The sequence below is a fragment of the Artibeus jamaicensis genome, unplaced genomic scaffold (assembly GCF_021234435.1).
Source record: "Artibeus jamaicensis isolate MK-2021 breed Jamaican fruit bat unplaced genomic scaffold, CSHL_Jam_final contig_69, whole genome shotgun sequence".
Classification (NCBI taxonomy): Eukaryota; Metazoa; Chordata; class Mammalia; order Chiroptera; family Phyllostomidae; genus Artibeus; species Artibeus jamaicensis.
This window is the reverse complement of record NW_026521927.1, coordinates 483,377-505,793: the sequence shown is the minus strand read 5'-3', so window position 1 is coordinate 505,793 and position 22,417 is coordinate 483,377. Positions and strand designations below refer to the sequence as shown.

General features: G+C 38.5%; 3 protein-coding genes across 3 annotated transcripts; all 3 read left to right on the top strand.

The window, feature by feature from the left end:
• The first annotated feature begins 994 nt into the window (after nucleotides 1–994).
• Nucleotides 995–2,458, top strand: LOC119055775 (hemoglobin subunit epsilon-2). Its single transcript, XM_037154047.2, has 3 exons — nucleotides 995–1,089; nucleotides 1,211–1,433; nucleotides 2,330–2,458. Exons 1-3 carry the CDS (start codon nucleotides 998–1,000, stop codon nucleotides 2,456–2,458), a joined length of 444 nt encoding a protein of 147 aa, XP_037009942.1. The 5' UTR covers nucleotides 995–997.
• A 5,889-nt stretch (nucleotides 2,459–8,347) lies between these two features.
• Nucleotides 8,348–9,835, top strand: LOC119055758 (hemoglobin subunit beta). Its single transcript, XM_037154031.2, has 3 exons — nucleotides 8,348–8,498; nucleotides 8,617–8,839; nucleotides 9,581–9,835. The coding sequence occupies exons 1-3, from the start codon at nucleotides 8,407–8,409 to the stop codon at nucleotides 9,707–9,709; spliced, it is 444 nt and encodes a 147-aa protein (XP_037009926.1). The 5' UTR covers nucleotides 8,348–8,406; the 3' UTR covers nucleotides 9,710–9,835.
• A 4,659-nt stretch (nucleotides 9,836–14,494) lies between these two features.
• On the top strand, nucleotides 14,495–15,974 carry LOC119055759 (hemoglobin subunit beta). The gene is made up of 3 exons (XM_053671459.1): nucleotides 14,495–14,650; nucleotides 14,769–14,991; nucleotides 15,726–15,974. The coding sequence occupies exons 1-3, from the start codon at nucleotides 14,559–14,561 to the stop codon at nucleotides 15,852–15,854; spliced, it is 444 nt and encodes a 147-aa protein (XP_053527434.1). The 5' UTR covers nucleotides 14,495–14,558; the 3' UTR covers nucleotides 15,855–15,974.
• The last annotated feature ends 6,443 nt before the right edge of the window (nucleotides 15,975–22,417 follow it).

Here is a 22,417-nt window from a genome sequence, read left to right as displayed (position 1 = left end):
TTGAAAGAAAAAAATAAAAAAAACCTTTCCTTCTCCCACAGTAATTATGCTCTTTCCAGTCCCACAAATGCTTGTTTGAGATGCCTGAGACCAAAGTACCCTAAATCACAATGACAGTAGTTTGTGGTGTATTTTCAGTGAAGATTACCTATGTCTGATTAGATAAGAGGAAAAGTTAAACACTGCAAAGGAGTGTGTATCCAGCATTTTCTAGGGACAACTCCCTTAATCCATGGGGTGGAGTCTTCTAATATTCTGTTCATTGAACATAGACACCTATTTTCCCCAACAATAGACTGTATATTTTCTGACAAAAAATGAGTAGATACATGGTAGGGGCCAAAGACACTTGCCCATATAATCAGAGCAAAATAAATTTGCTCACACAAGTGAGTAGATTACTAATAGAACTCAATAATATTGAAATGCTCAATTCTTCTACAAATTATTGAGTTTTGGCTTATCCTGTTTCCAAACTGATGTTGGATTAGGGTTCTGTTCCCATTTGCAAGAAATATAGAAGTTTGAGTCTCAGTAAGCTTTAGAAAAATGGATAACCAACTCAAACTGTGGCTTCTTTTATACCTTAGGTGAACATAATAATGTCTTGAACAGCTGACACAATGACCAACAGATTTCTCATTTTTACTCTCCCCAAGTCTAGTTATGCCTCATGGTCAGCCTACAGGTCACCAGGGATAGTGGGGGTGGGAAGGTTGAGATATGAGTTGCATAGTAGATGGTAGGGGAGAGAACAGCAGACTCCCCCTGATAGAGCCACCCAACACTATCAGTGACACAAATGTCCATCTGCTGGCCTTCCCTTGTCCAAACCCAACCGTTGGTGGTGACAACCCCCTCTTGACCAATGGTCTCATTTCATTGGAAGAAGCAACATCCTAGGGGCCAAAAATGAAGAATAAAAGGCCACACAGAGAATCAACAGTACAGACTTGTTTCTGGCTCCTCTGTGATCAACAGAAAGCTCCCAGACACTATGGTGCATTTTACTGCTGAGGAGAAGGCTGCTGTTGCTAGCCTGTGGGCCAAGGTGAATGTGGATGTGGCTGGAGGTGAGATCCTGGGAAGGTAAGTACTAGAGGTGAGGGGAGAAGGCAGAAAGGCAGAGAGTGTTCCTCAAAGAGAAATTGGTCAGGTCTCTTACATACTCTGACTTCCCATCTTGTCTGTGACTATTTTCATACCATAGGCTCCTAGTTGTCTACCCATGGACTCAGAGGTTCTTTGATAATTTTGGCAACTTATCTTCTGAAACTGCAATCATGGGCAATCCCAAGGTCAAGGCCCATGGCAAGAAGGTGCTGACTTCCTTTGGAAATGCTGTTAAGCATATGGATGACCTCAAAGGCACCTTTTCTCAGCTAAGTGAGCTGCACTGTGACAGGCTGCATGTGGATCCTGAGAACTTTAAGGTGAGTCCTGAGCATGCTTGTATTTTGTTCTTTTATTTTAGGTATTTGTGCTGTGCATACATTAGGAAACACAAGCACCAAAGTTTTATCATATATAGGTAGTTGTTGAAAGTAATATTTCAGGGAAGGGCTAGATTTTGTTGGTTAAGTTGTTTCAAAGGTAGAGTAGAATAGAGTAATTACTATGACTAGTAGAGACCACTGGTTATCTGATATTTCTGAAACAATATATTGTTATGAAGAGCACTGGCCAAAACTGAGCTAAATGTTTTTGGCCTGGAGAACACAAGTTGCGCCAGGGTGAAAATACTTTGCTTTGTCTAACTGAAATTTTCTATAAAGTTGGATGAATATATTGCTGCATGGTTCTACTGTTAGACCTAGGTTTAATCAGGGCAAAGTAAGAGCAATCTTTTCAATGGATGACTGTGTTCCCTGCCACCTCCTCCCATTAACTGTGATGAGATGTTCTTGTATATACAGCACAGGATTTTTTGTCATATGAATAGCCACGCAATTTGAATATATGTACTACCTGGGGATTTAGACTATATATATTAAGACCTCTCGCAGCATGATAATCCTACTTTTCAAAAAGACAAGTATTCTCTAAAAGAGAGAAGCAATTCATAGCAATATCATAGCCATATTCTGAAGTCATGAGTTGGCAGAGCAAATGAGAAAATATTTGAACCCAATGACAGGTACATAACTGGAAATCACATAGAAGCCAATGTCAAGCCTATAAGGATGCACTTTTGTGGGAGCATGACCGTGAAAGTTGCTCAAATTCTTATCAGGAAGGACATGGGTGTTGTATCTTTTGCTGCAAGTCTACTTTCTAGGCCTTCTGTTTACTATGTACTATTTTCTTTTTACCCCTACTCTCTCCTCAGCTCCTAGGCAATATGATTTTGATTGTCTTGGCAACCCAGTTCGGCAGAGAATTTACCCCCCAGATGCAGGCTGCCTGGCAGAAGCTGACAACTGCTGTGGCTAATGCTCTAGCCTTCAAGTATCACTGAGTTGCCCATCCAACTCTCTAAGTGCCTACCAGAGGGTTTCATGTTCCAAGAAGACTGGAGACAGTGCCTTGCCTCTAGACTTAACTCTTATGACAAAAACAAAATAAAAATTATGCTCTATAAGAAATATTTTTGTCTTCTCTCTGTATGTTTGTCTTTTATGTTAATTCAACTAAAATGAAGCACCCTTATAAGAATGAAATTATTAGATTGGAAGTTTGAGGAGGATAGAGAAGAATATCTCTTTTTTTACCATTTATTTTTAAAATTTTTATTTAGTTATTTTTCAAGTACAGTTTTCTGACTATTTCTCCCATCCCAGCCCACCCCGCCCCGTGCTCCCCACCTCCCTCCCATTTCTACCCCCCCTTAGTTATTGTCCTTGTGTCCTTCACACTTGTTCCTCCAAATCCCTCCCCCTTTTTCCCCTTAAATTCCCTTCCCTCTCCCCTCTGGTCACTGTCCCCTTGTTCTTTATTTCAGTGTCTTTGTTTTTATTTTGCTTGCTTGTTTGTTTTGTTGTTTAGGTTCCTGTTAAAGGTGAGATCATATGGTATTTGTCTTTCAACACCCGGCCTATTTCACTCAGCATAAAGCTTTCCAGTTCCAACCATGTTGTTGCAAAGGGTAGTAGCTCCTTCTTTCTCTCTGCAGCATAGAATTCCATTGTGTATATGTACCACAATTGTTTGATCCATTCATTTACTGATGGGCACCTAGGTTGCTTCCAACTCTTGGCTATTGTAAATTGTGCTGCTATGAATCTCTTGTGAGTCTCTGCAAGATAAGAGTGGTTTCAATGGAGTAGTTACTTCCAGAGAGAGGAAGTGTTTTCTTGGTTTGAACAACATCTTTAGAAAAATGGAGGGAATGGGGGTACTCTTGAAATGTGCAAGAAGATGGGTGACTGTGAGTAGGACATACTAAAACTTAGTATGGGTCCTGCATATGTTATTATTTGTATAAACTCAGGATAGAGCTCCTTTGGGGCTATAGTTCACTTTTATTTAATGTAAGAAACTATATAATATATAATACATAACACATAGCATATAATATATAGCATATATACAATCCTCACTATATGCTTTCATTATATGTGATATATAATATATACATATTATACAATATATACATATTATATGATATATATATACATATATATATAAATAATCCTCACCTGAGGACATGTTTTACTGATTTTAGAGAGAGAGGAATTCAGAGAGAGAGAGAGATAGGAAGAGAGAGAGGTGAGAGAGAAACAGGGACCTGTGCCTCAACCAGGGATCAAACCTGTAACCCAGGTATGTGCCATGATTGGGGATCAAATCCACAACCTTTTGGTGTATGAGGCGATGCTCCAACCCAACTGATCCACCCTGCCTGGGCATAATAAACATTTTTATTTGCTATAATATGGTGATGTTGGGGCTTCCCACAGACCCAGTCAAGGGCCACACTATAAGATTTTCCCTAATGTCTTCAGTGGTATTAACGGAAGAAATATACCTAAGGCATATGAACTTACTGTTATCTTTGTGACACAGAATATATTTCTAATTTCATTAAGCCTTTGATGGAGATAAAAGCTCATTTATATGGGAAAATGATAAATCCAGGAATCACCATGCTAGGCCTAAGTGAAAGAAGAGAAACTTGCCCTTTAAATGCAGTGTGGTAGTATAAAGTTAGACGTTACTAGAGACACCAGAAAAAGCAGGACTACTAATTGTTAGAAGCAAAAAGAACCAATGAAGTTTCTTGCACACGAGTGGGTAATAATAAATAGGGAATTCAAGGGTAAGTGATTCACGTGTAGGTATAGAACTGAAAAGACAGGGTCTAACTTGGATATAGCCATAGAAGTTTGCTGTGATTATAATGCAGTGATGGGTAAAAGACTGAACTTGACAGGCACAATGCAACCAAGAAAAAATTAACTAAGGAACCATTGTTCCTTACTTAAGCAAAGATTATATAGGGCTTAAAACATAGAAAAAGAGAGAGTGCGGAAGTCATAAATGATAGCCAGTTTCCCTGTATGCTGAATGAAAAGAAGAAAATTTATTGACAAAACTGAAAATGCATAGAAGTCTCTTATTTGGTGCTGGCACTGAGCATAGCCGTTTTGTAACAATTACTTGAAATTCCTGTACCCAGGTCCTTGGCATAAAAGTGAAAAGCCAGGGCTTTGGGATTTAATGAACAAAGATCAAATTACATCCTCCTTGATGTGCAAAGTATAGTTAGAAATTTTCTCATTTGCCCTGACTGGTGGGGCTCAGTTCACTGGGTGCTGTCCCTTAGAGTGAAAACATCCCTGGTTTGAGTCTCAATCAGGGAAGATGCTTGGGTTGCAGATTCAGTCCCTCAATGGTGTGCATAAGAAAATCAATCAATGTTTCTTTCTCTCATCAATGAGTCTCTCCCTGTCTTTCTACCTCCCTTTCCCTCTCTAAAAATTAATAAGTAAAATACTTAAAAAGTTCTTCCTCATTTGTAAAATGATACAGTGATTCTAACTTCACAAACATGAGGGCTGTCCAGAAACTATTCAGGCACATAATATGAAAAATAGAAACATTTATTGAAGATACAAATACAAGAAATATTGAATGTAGGACAATGATGCTTCAGTACCCTTCAAAGTACATACCTTGGGACCTCACACAGTTCCCCCAGTGTCTTCCACTGTTCACAACACTCTGCAAAATCCTTTGTTGGAATAGCTATCAGCTGATGCCCCATTGTATCTTTCTGAATCTCAATGGTGGTCTGAAAGTTCTTCCCTTTCAAAGGTGATTTTAGTTTTGGGAAAAGCCAGAAATCACAGGGCACCAAATCTGGGATGTAGGGGGACTGAGTCACCTGAGTGATTTGATGTTTCACAAAATACTCTGCATGAGATGTGATGTATGAGCGGGTGTGATGTTGTGATGAAGATGCCAATCATCAGTAGGCCATAGCTGTGGATGTTTTTGTCATATCACATCTCTCAACTGAGGAAGACAATTGAAATAGTACTCCTTATAAATCGTTTGGCCTGGAGGGGCATACTCATGACCGACAAACCTTCAAAATAAAAAATACAGTTAACATGTCTTTGATCTTGCTGAATCTTTGAAGCATTTGTGCCACATTTTTATTTGGGCTGTGCTCATTGTATCATCCTTGAAAACCTTCTGAATTGTTGAAATAGTTTCTGTGGAGGAATGTTCAATCTTAATGCAAAATTTGATGCAGATTTGTTGCTCAACTATCTCAGTTATTTTGAATGCCACGGCCACAGAGTGCACATGCTCACTCAATAGTATCTACTGTGCCCACTGATTAGTACAATGAGGTTGTCATTGTTCATGCATGTGCATCCCAGGCCACTCTCCTTGGCTGCCAGGTTACATGAATGTCACACAAATTGTTCTTGTTATATTAACAATGCTTGGACTTTTTTTCACACAGAAATCGTACATTCCAAGGTTTCAAGGAAATATTTGTAAAGTGCATTGTCTGTCATTTTTAAAAGGTTGTGATGGTGGTTTATACAATGCATTATGATGTGTTCCTCTGTACCCTATTTCATTGTGTATTCTTTTAAAATATATATCTTTCATTTATTTTATTTTTAGAGAAAGGTGAAGAGAGGGAGAGAAGGAGAGGAGCATCAATGTGAGAAAGAAATATTGATCAGTTGCCTCTTGAACACACCCAAAATTGAGACTGAACCCACAGCCCAGGCATGTGTTCTGACCAGGAATCAAACTGGCAAACTTTCACCTTGCAAGATAGTGTCCAATGAAGCCACACTGGGTCAAGGCCCAGTATATATTCATAACCTGATTGTATTCTTTCGAAACTCAAGACCCATAAATCTATTTGCTTAATATCCAATTTGGGATTGTTTAGGAGTGTGTTGAATAAGATATGTACAAGAGTGAATTCCTAATTTTTTGCTAATTTATCCCTGCTAATTTAGCCCTTTTCTTGCATTCCTCATCTCAGTGACTGAATGCATCATTCATTGGTTAAGCCTGAAAATAGAGATGGCGTGTTTACATCCCCCTCCTACCACAGTATTCTATTTGTCTCTTATTTATTCTACCCCTAAAATCTATTTATACACTGAATCTAGAATAATTATTGAAAGATATAAACCAAATCATGCCACTCCCTTCCTTGAATTTTTTCATACTTTTTCCATACAGATTAAAGGAAAGTAACTGTAGCCTAGTTTAAAGATCATTCGACTCCTCTGTAAGTTTCTATCGTATAATCATATTCTCTTGTGATCTGAATTACAGTCACCACTGTCCATCTTTCTACATATAAACCATGTAGTTCAAATTACTGTCTGGTTTCTTTTAATCAACACTATTTTATACAATTCATCTCTGTTGCTGCCTGTGAAGCAGTAATTTAAATTGCTGTGTAATATATAATTACTTTACTATTCCATAATTTATTTATTCCACTAAGAGAGGAATATTTAAGTTTCTACTAGTTTCAGATTCTTATGTACATAGATATTATAAGCATTCCTAGGCATATCTTTGGATACACACAAGCTTCCATTTCTGTTTATCTAAAAGGGTAATTGTTAAATCATAGGTTTTGCATATTTCCTGCTTCAGTATAAACATCAAATATTTTTAAATTTGCATTGTATTTCTTTTTTTTAAAGATTTTATTTATTTATCTTTAGAGGGGAAGGGAAGGAGAGAGGGAGAGAAACATCAATGTATGGTTTCTTCTCTGGCGTCCCCTGCCAGGAACTGGCCTGCAGCCCAGGCATGTGCCCTGACTGGGAATCCAACCACGATACTCTGGTTCACAGGCCTGAGCTCAATCCATTGAGCTACACCAGCCAGGGCTTTACATCAAATATTTTCAAAAGCCATTCAACTATTTTACACTCTCACTAGGAGAATATAAGAGTTTTTAAAATCTACATCCTTGGGAAATTTTGTAATTATCAATCTCTCTTCTCATCTTCTTTATATTTTTCTCCTCTTTCCCTTTCAGTTAATTCTCTTTGATTTACCAAGTCCTTCCTTCCTACTTTTCTTCACTCTCTTCCTCCCTTATTCCCTCCCTCCCTTCTTTTTTTTTTCCCACAAGAACACAGATGGAGAAATTCCTGCATTTGAATTTTCTCTAAAACCCTGTCAGACTTAATCTGGCTGAATGAGGTACATTTCTTTTTCAATTTTTGCGCATTCTTTCTTTAGTCAGGTATAGTTTTAAACTATTATGTCCTGGATATTATATATTTTGATTTATCTTTCATTACATTTCATGCCCCCAAACATATTTTGATCATTAGCAGATATTATTATTTTCCATTATTTTAATGGACATTTATTTTAAGAAAGAAATGGAAAAAGAGTGCATGACTATAAGTATTTACCCAAGTAGCAGAAAGAAGGCAAGTTAAAACTATGGCAAAATATTTACCCATTTAATCCATTTATAAATATCTCTAGAGACAAAGAGAAGCTCCATAAGGAGCCTACTTGATAAAATTTCTGCCTTCTAAGACTTAGTCTTCTTATCTAAAAATGAAAGAACTAGGTGAGTTGGACTCTAAGATACATCCCTCCATATCTTACTAAAACACTTATGCAGGAATTAGAATGAAAGTATATTTGTAGAAGCATCCACTAAAGGAGATGAGGTCAGGAGATGAATAGAGGGAGACCATAGTGTCAGATGCAAGACACACATGACTGAGGACAGATGATTTCAAGGCCAGGTGAAGAGAACTGAGAATGAGAGTACATCCCACATTCTCACAAACCAATGAATTTCTGCCATGCCCTGGGCCAATCTGCTCACAGGAACAGGGAGGGCAGGAGCCAGGGCTGGGCATAAAAAAAAAGAGAAGGGCCAGCTCCTGCTTACACTTGCTTCTGAAACGACTGTGTTCACTAGCAACTAAACAAACAGCCAACATGGTGCATCTGACTGGTGAGGAGAAGGGTGCTGTCACTGGCCTGTGGGGCAAGGTGAACGTGGAAGAAGTTGGTGGTGAGGCCCTGGGCAGGTTGGTATCCGGGCATAAGGGGCGTGAGTGGAAGCTGGGCATGAGGAGACAGCACTGTCCCCTGGGCTTCTGACAGACACTGACTCCCCCTTTTCTCTGTGCTGTGTTCACCCCTCAGGCTGCTGGTGGTCTACCCCTGGACTCAGAGGTTCTTTGACTCCTTTGGGGACCTGTCCTCTGCTTCTGCTGTGTTTGGCAACCCCAAGGTGAAGAGCCATGGCAAGAAAGTGCTTGACTCCTTCAGTAATGGTCTGCAGCATCTCGACAACCTGAAGGGCACCTTTGCTAAGCTGAGTGAGCTGCATTGTGACAAGCTGCACGTGGATCCTGAGAACTTCAGGGTGAGTCTAGGAGATGTTCCACTTTTTTCTTTTCACTGTCTTTTCTTTCAAACTGGTTCTTTTACCTACCTGTTCTTCCTCCAATTTTTTTTTGTTTTACTGTACCTCATTACTTAATGCTTTTTAAAGTATATATAGTTTTATATTTTTCTTTAATATCATATTATTTTTCTCACAAACTTGCTTTTTTAAAAGTCAAGATGTTTCTTTAATGTCTTATTTTTTACTTCTCTATTTTCCCACCCCAGTTTACTTTTTCCTACCCAGTTCTCAAATTATATATACCAACTTTCACTTCCTTCCGCTACACTTGGAAAATCCTTCATGTGGATTTGAAAGGGGTTTGAAAGGATGCCTCAAAGTGGAAATATGCCTAAATAATTTAAAAATTAAAAAATAATATGAACTTTACAGAGTCAATACTCAATGGACAAAAAAGAAAGTGAATATCTGAGGATGAAAAGACCAGAAGTAGGAAGTAAGGCAGCAAGTAGTTGCTGAAAGACAGCCCTTCACCCTAATTCATCAGTTATAGTACATATAATGTTTATAATAAAATATATAAATACTTTACGTATATATAATATAAACACATAAACATTTACTAATGTATGCTGGTGGGAATAAGCTGAGGATCAATTGGGGCTCAAGAGTAGGCATGAAAAAATGATTTTTTTGCCCAATTTCTTTGACTCCAAGGTGTTAATCATGCATATACATCTGTCTACCTTTTCCCCACAGCTCCTGGGCAACGTGCTGGTGGTTGTGCTGGCTCGCAACTTTGGCAAGGAATTCACCCCTCAGGTGCAGGCTGCCTATCAGAAAGTGGTGGCTGGCGTGGCCACTGCTCTGGCTCACAAGTACCACTGAGATCCTGCCCTATTTCCTGGTGACCTTTGGAAGACCCTATTTCTCTATATTCTATCTTCTGAACTTGGGGAAATAATGCCCACTCTCAAGGGCATGGCTTCTGCCTAATAAAGAATTTCAGCTCAACTTCTTGATTCATTTCATTTATTTTTTATTTTTTTCTCCTCTGGGAAAATTAGAACATCTCTGAGGATCTTCCACAGGGAGCTCTTGTGTCTTGTATGAGGAGGTCAAGGAAAATAAGAAAAGGAAGGGAACTGTACACAGTCATTAAAGGATGACACTTCTACCTCTGAAGCATAAGAATTTTCAAGGAGTTTTGAAATACGGAGAGAATTCAGGCATTACAAGGGCTCTATATGGGATGTGAAACCTAAGACATGGCCTTCAGACTAATGCTCTGGTCCATTTCCTATACTTACTCAAAATATAATGTGCTCAGTTAGAGACATAATGATTATTCAAGACACTGTTATGTTTTTTTCTACTCCTTTTGCCTGTACTGTGTAGCCTACAATACTAGATTCCATCAAGTGTTCCTATTCTAAGAGATAGCCCACCTCTCTCACTTTTTCCATAATACTTTCCAAACTAGCACCCCTAATATATGCTTTCAGGCAAAGTTTAATGCTTGAATATAACTTTGACCATTTCTGACTCTGGCTTAATCAGCTTTCCAATATTGCCCAAGAGAATCTTCCCAGCCTCCTCCCCAATTTTCACATTTCTTCTTAACCATTACCCTCATACTTCATTCTGTACAAACATTTCTTACTATTCTGTACTATCCCATGTGAGTACTGTGTCTTAAGTTCCTCTATAGGCAGTGAAAAAACATTTATTAAAGAAATAAGTGAATGAGTAGATGATTATTCCTGGTGTTAGAACTCTTGGGGTGAGAGGACAATCTGAACAATATAACATGGCACAGAATTCCTTGGGTGTTGAGGGTACAATGTCCTATGAGGAGGCACATAGGAAAGTAGAGCATTGATCGACATTTGCTTTCTGATCATAGGCGGTAAAACATCTTTGAAGAATTTCTAGAACTTTCTAACTTATACATATTTCTTTAAATCCATACCATTTCCTGTTAATTAATTTTAGACTTGACTACCTGAAACAGAATCTGTTTCTTTTTTTCTGTATGAAAGTGCTGTCATAAAAACTCTACTTATATTACCAGGTATAAACAATACATTACGGTTATGGTTTCACCACTATATTTTGTGTTGTCTTAGAGCTGAAGCTTTTCATATTCATTTTTTTCTTCTCAGGTCCTTGTTCATAGTAGACATTGAGTCCTGTTTATACCTGAGTAGGATCTTTTTAGCAACCACAGACTCACATCCCAGAAGCAAACACCTTGGGGAAATATTAGGAAGATTACTTTCACATTCTTGATTCCAAAAAAGTCCTTGTAAGAATCAAATAGAAGAGACTTTCAGAGAACTTGAAATAGAATAAGAGAAATTGTAGGTTTCATGGTCTTGAAAGGAGGAAACCAAATGCCCTTCATTCCTCAAAATGATCATGGAAAGAACAAAAATATATAGAGACTTACTATACCCTCTTTTGTTCTTTTACCTCTGGAAATAGCCCATGAATGCAGACAAGAAATTGGGCCTAAAGTCTCCAATACCAAAGGGAAAAATTTGACTTAAAAATGAGTTAAACTATCCTATTTCTAAACTGTTCTGTGTTTATGTTCTTTTTTCTATGAATTCTGCTCTTTTCACAGCATTTTTATTTTGTTTAATTTTATTAATTTTATTTAATTTTAAAAAGTCTGTTCAATAAAAATAACTAAAAGACTGTTCATCTGGGAGAAAAGAGAGGGAAAAAAATTGTGTTTGACCAAGGAACTATAGATTAAATTGCTGTAATTGTCGTCTTCAGGAATTTAGAATTGTACACTAAAGCATATAAAAAAGCGTTCTAGTAGAGTGTAATTTTTAAACAAATGATGAAACCACATACCTCTGTACAAATGTCATGATTCTCTTGAAGGAAGTTAATATGTATCCTCTTAATCATACTTAGACTAGGCCCATTTTGGTGTAGAATATTAAGAATTAAGTAAACTTGACAGAGTGGGGTAAAGGAAAGAAACTTCTGTCAGGACATGTGATGTGTGTGTGTCAGTGCTCAGTGGGGCTGCAATCAAAGTAGAGACATCCTGTAGTTGTACCCTTCACAGGGTAGATGTAAGGTCATAATGGTGAAGATGACAGTGAGCCCGGAAGCTTTCCAGAACCTTTGAATGCTGATTTGGATTTGAGCCTGAGGCTCTGAGCATAACCACAATTATCACTACTTATAGTTTTCATTTTTGTCTGTCATGTCTGAGCTTTTGATGTCTTACTTCAACTTGCAAATTTGTTCTTGTAGGGTTAAGGGTAATGGGAGGAAAAGTCTGTTTTACACTTAAATCACATGAAATAGCAACAGTGAAAGAAAGTAGCATCTTTTGTCCTGAAACCGGGATGATGGGAGCTGAAGTACAAAAGAGCAGCCCCTAGGTTATTCATGGCTGGAGAAGACTTCAGGAAAATAACACAACAGAAACATTTAAGGGAACCATTTCTGAGAATAGAGAATGGTAGAGAAAGTCTTTAAGTAGGGACTAATTTCTGTTGACCAAGGTGGCACAACATGTAAGCTTGAAGTGGCTCTTTATAGAAGAACATAAATGTAGTCTATACTATTATTTAGATAGGTCTGTGAATTTTCCATGACACTGAGTTATTAAAAAACACATTTCCAAACATTCCCTAGAAGATCTCCTTACACATACATAAGCCTGACCTCGGATATCAAGAATGTGAAATAGGGTTTTGAAAACAATCTGAATGTAAAACAATGACAAAGCTAAAAAAGGCTTAATCAAGATGTAAAGGTCAAAACAAATGGTATTTTTTGTTGTTAACATTTAAACCATTTAAAAGACCTTTTGTCAGCATGTGGATTCTTTCCCCAGTAAAATCCTTTTTGCTTAGAAAAAGATGAATATAAATAAAAAATATTCGGTTTCTATCTTTTTCCCACCTGTAATCTTTTGGGGGGCGTTTAATTCTTCACCTATCTTCAAATAGGCAGATGAAACCCAAGCCTTCCCCACGTGTTTGAGCTTGTTCACAAGTACTTGCTGGGGCCTGGGGCAGATAAAAGGGATGAGGAATTTTTATTTATCTAACCATAATGGAGTAGGTCTTTTGGGAAATGGAGGGATGGAAGCAGGATTTCTATGAATTTCTTTGGGACGACTAAAAATAAAGTTCTTTTCTTCTGGTTTACCCCCCTAAAGTTGTTTTTGTAGTTGGCATTTCAGAGTATTAAAGCTGAAAGGATGTGGGATTTCTGTTACATATTTGTTTCCAGTGATGGCAAAAGAGAGAGAAAGTTGATTCTAGACATCGGACAGCTGAATCAGAAGAGTCTATGGTAGGAGAAACATGGAAAGTGAAAAAACAAAAATGTATGGCCTTTTCTTACTGGAAGGAAATGAAGGTTTGGGAAGAGGGAAAGCATCATCTCTACATGCAGGAGGTACAGAGGTTATAAATTAGGGAAAATAACTAGCAGGGCCTTACAGAGAACTCAAAGATCGTGTGCTGAGCTCAGAAACACTTGCTGATTTAATGTTTTCATTGCATTTTTAATTACAAGGAACAGAATTTTACACTTCAGGCCTTTTTCCCAGCCTGAAAAGTTAACAGAACTTACAAGAAGGAGAAAAGGAGCTTCGAGGGGGGTGGGGGTAGGGTGGGGCGGGGCAAGGAGTGGGTATTAGAAAAGCTGTAGAGATAAAAGAGTAAAATTTAGGAAAAGAAGGTTTAAACAAACAAAATATATAGGGAAAGTGAGACTGTGGGTGATGAATTTGAATCAGAGAAATAATTATACCACAGCATTCTTAGTAGCCTAAGGAAAAAAAATAGCATGAGACAAGGCTGGAATTCATTTCCACTTCTCTACCCCATCTTTTAAGTCACAGGGAAGCTTCTCTCTTCTCTCAGACACTTTCCCAGACCAGTTGAGGATAAAGATATTGTACGACCCTGGTTAGTCTTTGAGAACATTACTTCTCCCAAGTCACCATTCTGGTCTGTAACTGATTTTTCACTTACTCGTGTTTCTTACAACATTGAAACATCTCTGTGTTTTCATCTGTGAATCCACAAATCTAATAGGGTAACTATTTCACAGGACACTCTCAATTCATATTCATTCTACTTTTTAATCATCATTTATTTGGTTACGTGGCTAAATTAAGAAAAAATAAATGAGTAGATATTTTCTTACCACAAAAATTTAATCAAACAAAGAAAAGGAAAATAGTATGGGGGCAAATATTTCATGCATGCTGTTCTTGTAAACATTTTGTGTATTCTAAAGACACATCAGGAGATCTATCCATACACTTTGAAGTTGGACTACAGGGGGCAATTCCCCTCCACTTTCTGAACTTCAGATTCTTCATTTCAGAAATAAGAAAGCTGAGGAAGCAATCTCTAAGTGATTCTAAAAATTATTTAAGTAGATTTTCCAAGGGGGTTGACTCTAAGTAGCATTTTGTACTGCTGATTGGGACTTAGCAATACCTAGAGAGAGGGCCAAGAGTCAGAAGTCAGACTCATAAGTCAGTGCCAGAACTGCCAAGGACACGTATGGCTGTCATCATTCAGTCCTCACACTGCAGAACCACACCCAGGCCTAGGCCAATCTGCTCACAGGAACAGGGAGGGCAGGAGCCAGGGCTGGGCATAAAAAGAAGAGAAGGGCCAGCTGCTGCTTACACTTGCTTCTGAAACCACTGTGTTCACTAGCAACTAAACAAACAGCCAACATGGTGCATCTGACTGGTGAGGAGAAGGGTGCTGTCACTGGCCTGTGGGGCAAGGTGAACGTGGAAGAAGTTGGTGGTGAGGCCCTGGGCAGGTTGGTATCCGGGCATAAGGGGAGTGAGTGGAAGCTGGGCATGAGGAGACAGCACTGTCCCCTGGGCTTCTGACAGACACTGACTCCCCCTTTTCTCTGTGCTGTGTTCACCCCTCAGGCTGCTGGTGGTCTACCCCTGGACTCAGAGGTTCTTTGACTCCTTTGGGGACCTGTCCTCTGCTTTTGCCGTGTTTAACAACCCTAAGGTGAAGAGCCATGGCAGGAAAGTGCTTGACTCCTTCAGTAATGGTCTGCAGCATCTCGACAACCTGAAGGGCACCTTTGCTAAGCTGAGTGAGCTGCATTGTGACAAGCTGCACGTGGATCCTGAGAACTTCAGGGTGAGTCTCTGAGACTCAATGTTCTCCTTCTTCCTTTTCATGGTTAAGGTCATGTCCTGGCTAGAGGGGTTCCAACTTTTCTAAAATCTCTCAGACAAGGAGCGTCTGGCCTCTGTGTGCCCAATACCTCTCTCTAAGTGACCCCAGGACTGGCAATAGCAGCAACCAGACTTGGTTCATTGTGACCTCAGGGGAGAGGGCATAAATGTTAGGATGTATTTTAGAATGAGATAGGGGTACTCTGCATCTCCACAGATTCCACATGACCATTTAAGGGTTTTTTTTCCCCTCTGTGCTCACAAGCATTGTTTTTTGTACTACATTCTTTTTTTTTTTTTTTGTTTTCTGCAATGTCTTCTCTTCATTTTATAAGCAAACTCTTATTTTGAGTATTTAATTTAAAAAATGTCTTGTTTAAGTCCACTTAAAATTATCTAATACTTTCTTTCCTCTACCTCTTCCTTTTCTTTCAAATATGTTACTGCTTCTTTGCATGTTTGTAAAGAATTACAGTGATAACAAGTTCTGATATAAGGCAGAAAAAGAGGAACATTACCAAGTAAAAATTCAGGCTGATGTGGGTTGGATGGATTTGCATCAATAGTGACATCAAAAATCTACCTATCTTTCTGCTTATATTCGAAAAGCACAGTTTCGGGTGAGGCTGGAATATTCTGAGTCCAAGCTGGGTTCTTCTGCTAACCACAACCATGTCTCTTGTCTCTTCCCCGCAGCTCCTGGGCAACGTGCTGGTGGTTGTGCTGGCTCGCAACTTTGGCAAGGAATTCACCCCTCAGGTGCAGGCTGCCTATCAGAAAGTGGTGGCTGGCGTGGCCACTGCCCTGGCTCACAAGTACCACTGAGCCCCTTTTCCTGCTTTCCAGGAAAGGTGCCTTTTGCCCCATAGCCCGACAACTGCACGTGGGAGTTTCATGAAGGGATGTGAGCACCTGGTTTCTGCTTAATAAAACGCATGTATTGCACTGGTGTTTTAAATTATTTCTGCGTCTCTCATTCAGATGGCACATGGGAGGGCAAGGCATCTAAAACACAAGGAGATGAAAGGCTAAGTCAGACTTCAGGAAAATATATCTGTGTCTTAAACCCCATGAATAGAGAGGTTGTAAATAGTCAACATGCGGGAAACAGACCTTGCTGCTTGTTCTTTGTTGCCTTCAGAAAAAGATTCAAGTTGAATCTGGATTTGGGGGTTAGAATTTTGCTGTGTTTTATTTAAATCAATTATTTTATTTAGCCTATCTTTTAAATGTCTTCTCTCTCTTCAGCTCTCCAGAACCCTGTAGCCCTAAATTCACTCATTTCTTCTGCCTAAAGATACCCTTATCCCTCCACGGTTTTCCTTACATGTTTTGCTTTCCCCATTTCTCCTCCTCCCCATTACTCTTACGCCACTTGTCTCCATCATCTCATGGAGATATGCTTAAAGGAAGGGAAGCAGGGGGAGGTCCTTTCACTGCCTCTTCTCTGGAGCTTCTCACAGTCTGTATTCAGAAGGAAGGTGCTGCTAATGTTGTGATAAAGACGTGACTGAGGGGCTTTTGTGACTTTATATTCACTGCTGTCTTCAAACCCTGTCATGGGCTCACACCAAAGGAATTCCATTCTTCTCAGGATGCTTTGGCATTCATATCCCAAACAGGACTGGAGATCTCTTCTCTTTCTTATCTTACCTCTGATGGCTTCTCTGCCTATATAGTCATTAGCATAGTGTTACCAGCAATAGTACACCCTAATGTTATTTCCTCATTCAATAGCCACTTAGGTGGATGTTGGATTCTAGACACAGTATGTGAATTTGAAATGGATGTTGTCTCTTCCTGTGCTCCAATTCTGAATCTGCTTAGAGAGATATTGAAAGGTGTCTAATAAGTGACTATAAATGAGTGTGTACAATAATTTATAAGATCAGAGGGTGAGGCCCTTAATCTAAGATGAATAATAAGTAGTATTTTTTCAGAAAGAGAAGGAAAAAAGAAGGATAGTGTATGCCAAATCACTGACAATTGCAGTAATGTGTTTGGTATTCTGAGAATTTCAAGTAAGTAGCAAAGACAATTGAAGCAACATTGCCTCCAAGATGATAAGATAGGACAGGATAGGATAGAATAAGATATGGTAGAATAGAATAAAATATGGATATGAACTTTGGCGAACACCGTGGAAAACATATTTAAAATTAAACATTTAAATACAAAAATGCAATCTAGTCATGAAGTATAAGCTATATTTGTACTATAAATTGATAAGTGAAGTGGGATAGTACAGTAGTTTAAAACGTAAGTTTTGAAATCAAACTGTATTGAAAACAACATTACCACTTATTAGCTTTGACCTTGTAGAAATCACTTATGTTTCCTGTACCTCATTTTTATTACCTGTAAAATATTCAAAACGATTTATATCTTTCTTATGATGCAATATAATAATTAAATGAGATAAAGTATACAAAAAATTTTATTGCAACATCTAGCACTTCACAATGCCTGACACATAACTTGGCAAATGTAATTTAATAGTGTTTTGTTACAATTATTATGAAAAATAAAGGTATAAGGGCTATCGTTAATTAAAATTGATAATAATGCATAAAAGAGTTGTTGTCTCATTAAAGAGAAAAATACATAGCTAGAAATATTATTTCCAGCCTGGTACTTTTCATGACCCCTCAAACTTCTCATATTTAGGGATCTGTAAAATTTTTTCATTATTAAACAGCCCCCACTCAGTGTATCAGCTCCAATTAGGAGGCTGAAATCACACTGCAATTTGGAAAGAATCATTTAACTATAAAGGATTTTTAACTATAACTGGATTGGAGAAGTAGAAGATTAATCAAAAGGAGTAATGAGGACTCTAAAAATATGATAGAAGAAATAGGAAGCAGCCCCTGTTCAATCAATTAAGGAAAAAATCTGGGAAACATCTTTCTCCTGGAATTGATAGCCAAACCTCTTGAGAAAGAGCATGACTGAGGTTCAATAGAAGGTTAAACAATTTTTGAGTTTGCAAACCTGCCCAAGGGGATATGTATCAGAAGCCACCCCATGAGGTGCCATATTAGCAGCATTTATTGAGAATCTCCTCTCTGGGGTACCAGCAGAAGCCTCCCACATAAAAGACCTAAATCTCAGCTCTTTCTATAAAACTTCCTGAAGGTATAAGAAGCAAGGTATAAAAGAAGTAAGTCATAGAAAAATTCCAGAAGAACAATGCTCTATTGCCAAGGCACTCCACAGGGTGTAAAAAGGGAGCCATTCACTGGAGGTATTAGACTGAAACCCTCTGCTGCAAAACTATGTGTGCTGGTGGTGGCTGGCACCACAGCAGCTGAGCTTCTGGCCATAGTCTGGTGCTGCAGAGACAGAGATTACTGCAGGGTGTTGCTCTGAGGATCACATTAGAACAAGGAAGGGAATCCCCTTCCTGCTCCAGGATCTCTCCAGAAGACACCACTGGCTCAACTTAATATTTTGCCAACTGGGAAAAGAATTTTGAAAAGCCTATCTTCATTTTGGTAGAATAGTCTATTAAGAGTAGATTTGGAATTGAGAAGCATCGCACTGATAATTGACACCCTGGCATACAGTAGGTGCTTGCGAGTGAAGTGCATAGAAGAAGAAAAACCCTATTAGAATTAGCAAACAATAAAGCCGTATTTAGAGGATTAAGAAATTAACAACAGCAGGGCAGACTTTACCAATTTATGAATTAACAGATTTTCCTCTGTACAAATTTGATGGGTTTTTTTTTCAACTCATTCAGATGCTGGGGCAAAGAAGAGAGGTCTTTTTTATACTCCCATATCTAAACAGAGAGGTTGTTTGGATTCCTACTTCTTTGCTGGTTTTGTTTCTATAATGATCACGATCATGATAATGCTGAAATTCAAGCACAGAGTTGGGTTCACCACACTTTTCACTTTATAGCAGATTTCAAGCCACCAAATGTTTTATTTTATTTTCCAATTTATCTTAATCCTTATATTTTAATCTCTTTTTATGTACTAAAGAACTGTTTAGAGCCAAAGAGTTTTACAGATGATACCTCACTAAATAAGATGTACAGTTTCAGTCAAGATAATGGTATAGGCAAAAACCGTATTTGGAACCTCCCACAACAGCATTTACATTATAACCAAACTATAGAACAACCATCATTCTGAACAACCTGAAATGAAGCTGAACAGAAATTGTGTAAATAAGGATATAAGAAAGAAGCCACATCAAGTCTGGTAGGAGGGAAGAAGACACAAAATGGACTGGTCATACACTCACATCACGTGGTGCTTAAAACATGGAGGGATACCTCCCTCCAAGAGTGAGAAGCCTCAGTCTCACACTGGAAGCCCCAACCCAGTGTTCCAGCCTGAGAAGAGAATTCCTGACTTCTGGCTGTGCACACTAGTGGGGATTATGGTTCAGTGAGACAGAAGGCCTCTGGAGCCCCAGGTATTCCTCTTAAAGAGCTTATCAACTGCCCTGGCTGGTGTGGCTCAGTGGATTGAGTGCCAGCCTGCGAACCGAAGGGTCGCTAGTTTGATTCTTAGTCAGAGAACATGTCTGGATTGCGGGCCAGTAAAGGCCATATGGGAGGCAACCATGCATTGATGTTTCTTTCCTTCTCTTTCTCCCTCCCTTCCCCTCTCTAAAAATAAATAAATAAATAAAATCTTTAAAAAATAAGAAAAAATGTATTTGGTGAAAAATATATTAGATCATAACTTTTGGCCGTGATGAATCTGAGAAGCCTGCAGAATGCTAGCTCACAGAAAAGAGGAAATGGGAATCATTGGAGTGCAAGTGGTAAATGGAAACATAGAGGTAAGTGGCACTGATCAGAAAGATAAAAATAAGACCATAGATAGTGCTTTCAGAATTACATTTAAAAAAAGATTGTCAATAATAGAGACGCGATAAAATATTAAAAAATGTGGTCACCATGTAAGAGAACATAATTTTGGAATAAGACAAAAAATTGAAAGCAAACTATTTTTTGATTAAAAATAGCATTTAGTGCTTTAAAGTTACAATGCAATATAATTGGTATAATGTGTAAGTATTATAATCTGGTGCCTGCACAAGTTAGGAAAGGGAAAATCAAACTTTTAGGGATTTCACTGTCAAGTCTTTCTTTATATACCTGCTGCTTTATCTTTTCCTTCAACTATAACCAGTCAAGGCTTTCTTTATTCCCTGTTTTCACAAGATATCTACAGGATTACCTCATTACTTTCCCATTATATACCTTAGTAAAGTGGCAAAATTCAAGCCTGTATTTGGCTCTACTGTTTAATGTTATTTCTACTTAAGGCCAATACTTTGTTAAATCTCTGACTTAATACTAAGGCTACTGCTGGCGTGTTGCCTGTTTTGCCCTCTTTGTTAATCATATTACACACACTTATACACGTATATATCTACTAGCTTAAAATTCTCTTGATTAGATTAAAATCTCATATTTTGAATTCTTGAACTACTCTGGGATTCCTTCAGGTACTAAAGTGCACTGGATAATCTACATTTTGAAAGTAACATTTATAACTAGTGGTATCATTCTGGGCATTTAATTTTAAATTAAATCTATTGGGGTAACATTGGTTAATAACTGTAGGGGACCAGTTTGTCTTGGCCTGGCAAATGTGACTCAGCTCTGTATGGAAAATCTACAGATGTGATGTGGTGGGCAGGAGCCAGATCTTCAAACCGAGTTTTCCCATGGGAATCAGGCCTAGAAAATACTTACAGACCGTTATGGCTTGCTCTTGCTACAACTCCCTCACCCTGGTCTAAAGCAACAAATGTATATTGTTTATCCTCAAGGTAACTCCCCAAATCTGTGTGAGCTCTCCCAGGGACAGAGCTAATGAGCTCATTGCCATCCCCCTCTGCATGTTATTTCTATTTCCTTGATTGTACCTAGAATGTAGATAATAATGCTCTGTGTGATAGATAATAAATCTTTCTTTGATGTAAGACCCAAGGAAGACAATAAAAGCCTGTCTAGGCAGGGGTTGAGGCGCTCCCCTCTTGAGGGAGTGGCCAAGGCACCCACAGGCACTCTCCCTTTGAGAGAGCAGTCATGCCTGTTCCCTTTTTCCACACAGGATTGTTATCGCCTGTGCATTGATTCTCATCGTAAACCATAACAGGCAGACTCAGCTGGCCAGGGTCTGCAACAAATAACATTATATAGGTTTCAGGTATACAAGTTTGTAATACATCATCTGCAAATTTCATTGTGTGCTCACCATGCCAAGTCCAATTCTTCTGTTGGCATATATTTGCTCCCCTTTACCTTCTCCATTGTTTACCTTCTCACATCCTTCCCTTCTGGTAACTATCAACCTATTGTCTGTGTCTGCTTTTTTGTTGGCTTTGTTTGCTCACTGCTGCTTTTTGTTTTATATTCCACATATGAGTGAAATCATATGACTCTTGTTCTTTTTCATCTGACTTATGTCATTTAGCATGATACTCTCAAGATCCATCTATGTTGTCTTGCCCTCAAAAAAAGTATAAGCAATTTAGTCCAAGATGATTCTTCTTCTTTAAAGATATTTAATTACCTCTTTATTATTTTCTTTCTCAGAGGCATGCAACAATAAGATACTTCTACACAAATTTATGATGCATCCCTTGGTCCATTTGGCTAATCTGAATCATTGATTTTAAATTGTAGTCATTATAATAAGTCAGGTACTATCTCTGAAACTAAATCAGATGACACTAAAAAGATTAAGAAATACTACACTGAAGTTCTTGGAGGAATTTGCTTAATAGAAGGGGAATATAGAGGTAAAGGTAACTTTGCTTTGTTGATAAAGGAATCAAATGCAGGAAAACTGCCCTTGTCAGTTTCTGGTAAGTGCTGAGTTCAGGAGCTGCAGAGACAACCTGTCGAGCACATGGGAGAAGCTAGAGACCTTAGGTCTGGGAAGATGCTGTTCCTCATCTGCTTACTCATTCTGGTAGAATTAGGCTTCAAAATTCACTGTTACAACAGCTTTTGCACCTAAACAAGAATTAGGCAGCCTTGACTTTATGGAGAAAAGAAAACATATAAAAAGAAGAAAAGGGGTTGATATAGGTAACCATTCCCCATGGTGTGGGAATGTAGTCCAGCTTCCACTCAGAAAGGCCAGTGGGAAGCAAGGTCCAGCACACAGAAGCCACACCCATGGATAGGTTCTCCCATGGGGAATCAGGCCTGCATTGTACCTAGGCTGCTATGAGACTTGCTCTTGTTAAAACTTACTCACCGTGAATTGAGGCAGAAAGTACTTAGTGTAACTTCCTAAAATCTGAGCTAAACCCTCCACATAAGGAATCTAACCAGTTCAACCACTTTTCCCCTTGGTCTGTAACATCTTTCTCTTTGAAGTAATTAGCAACATTCTTTCCTTTGT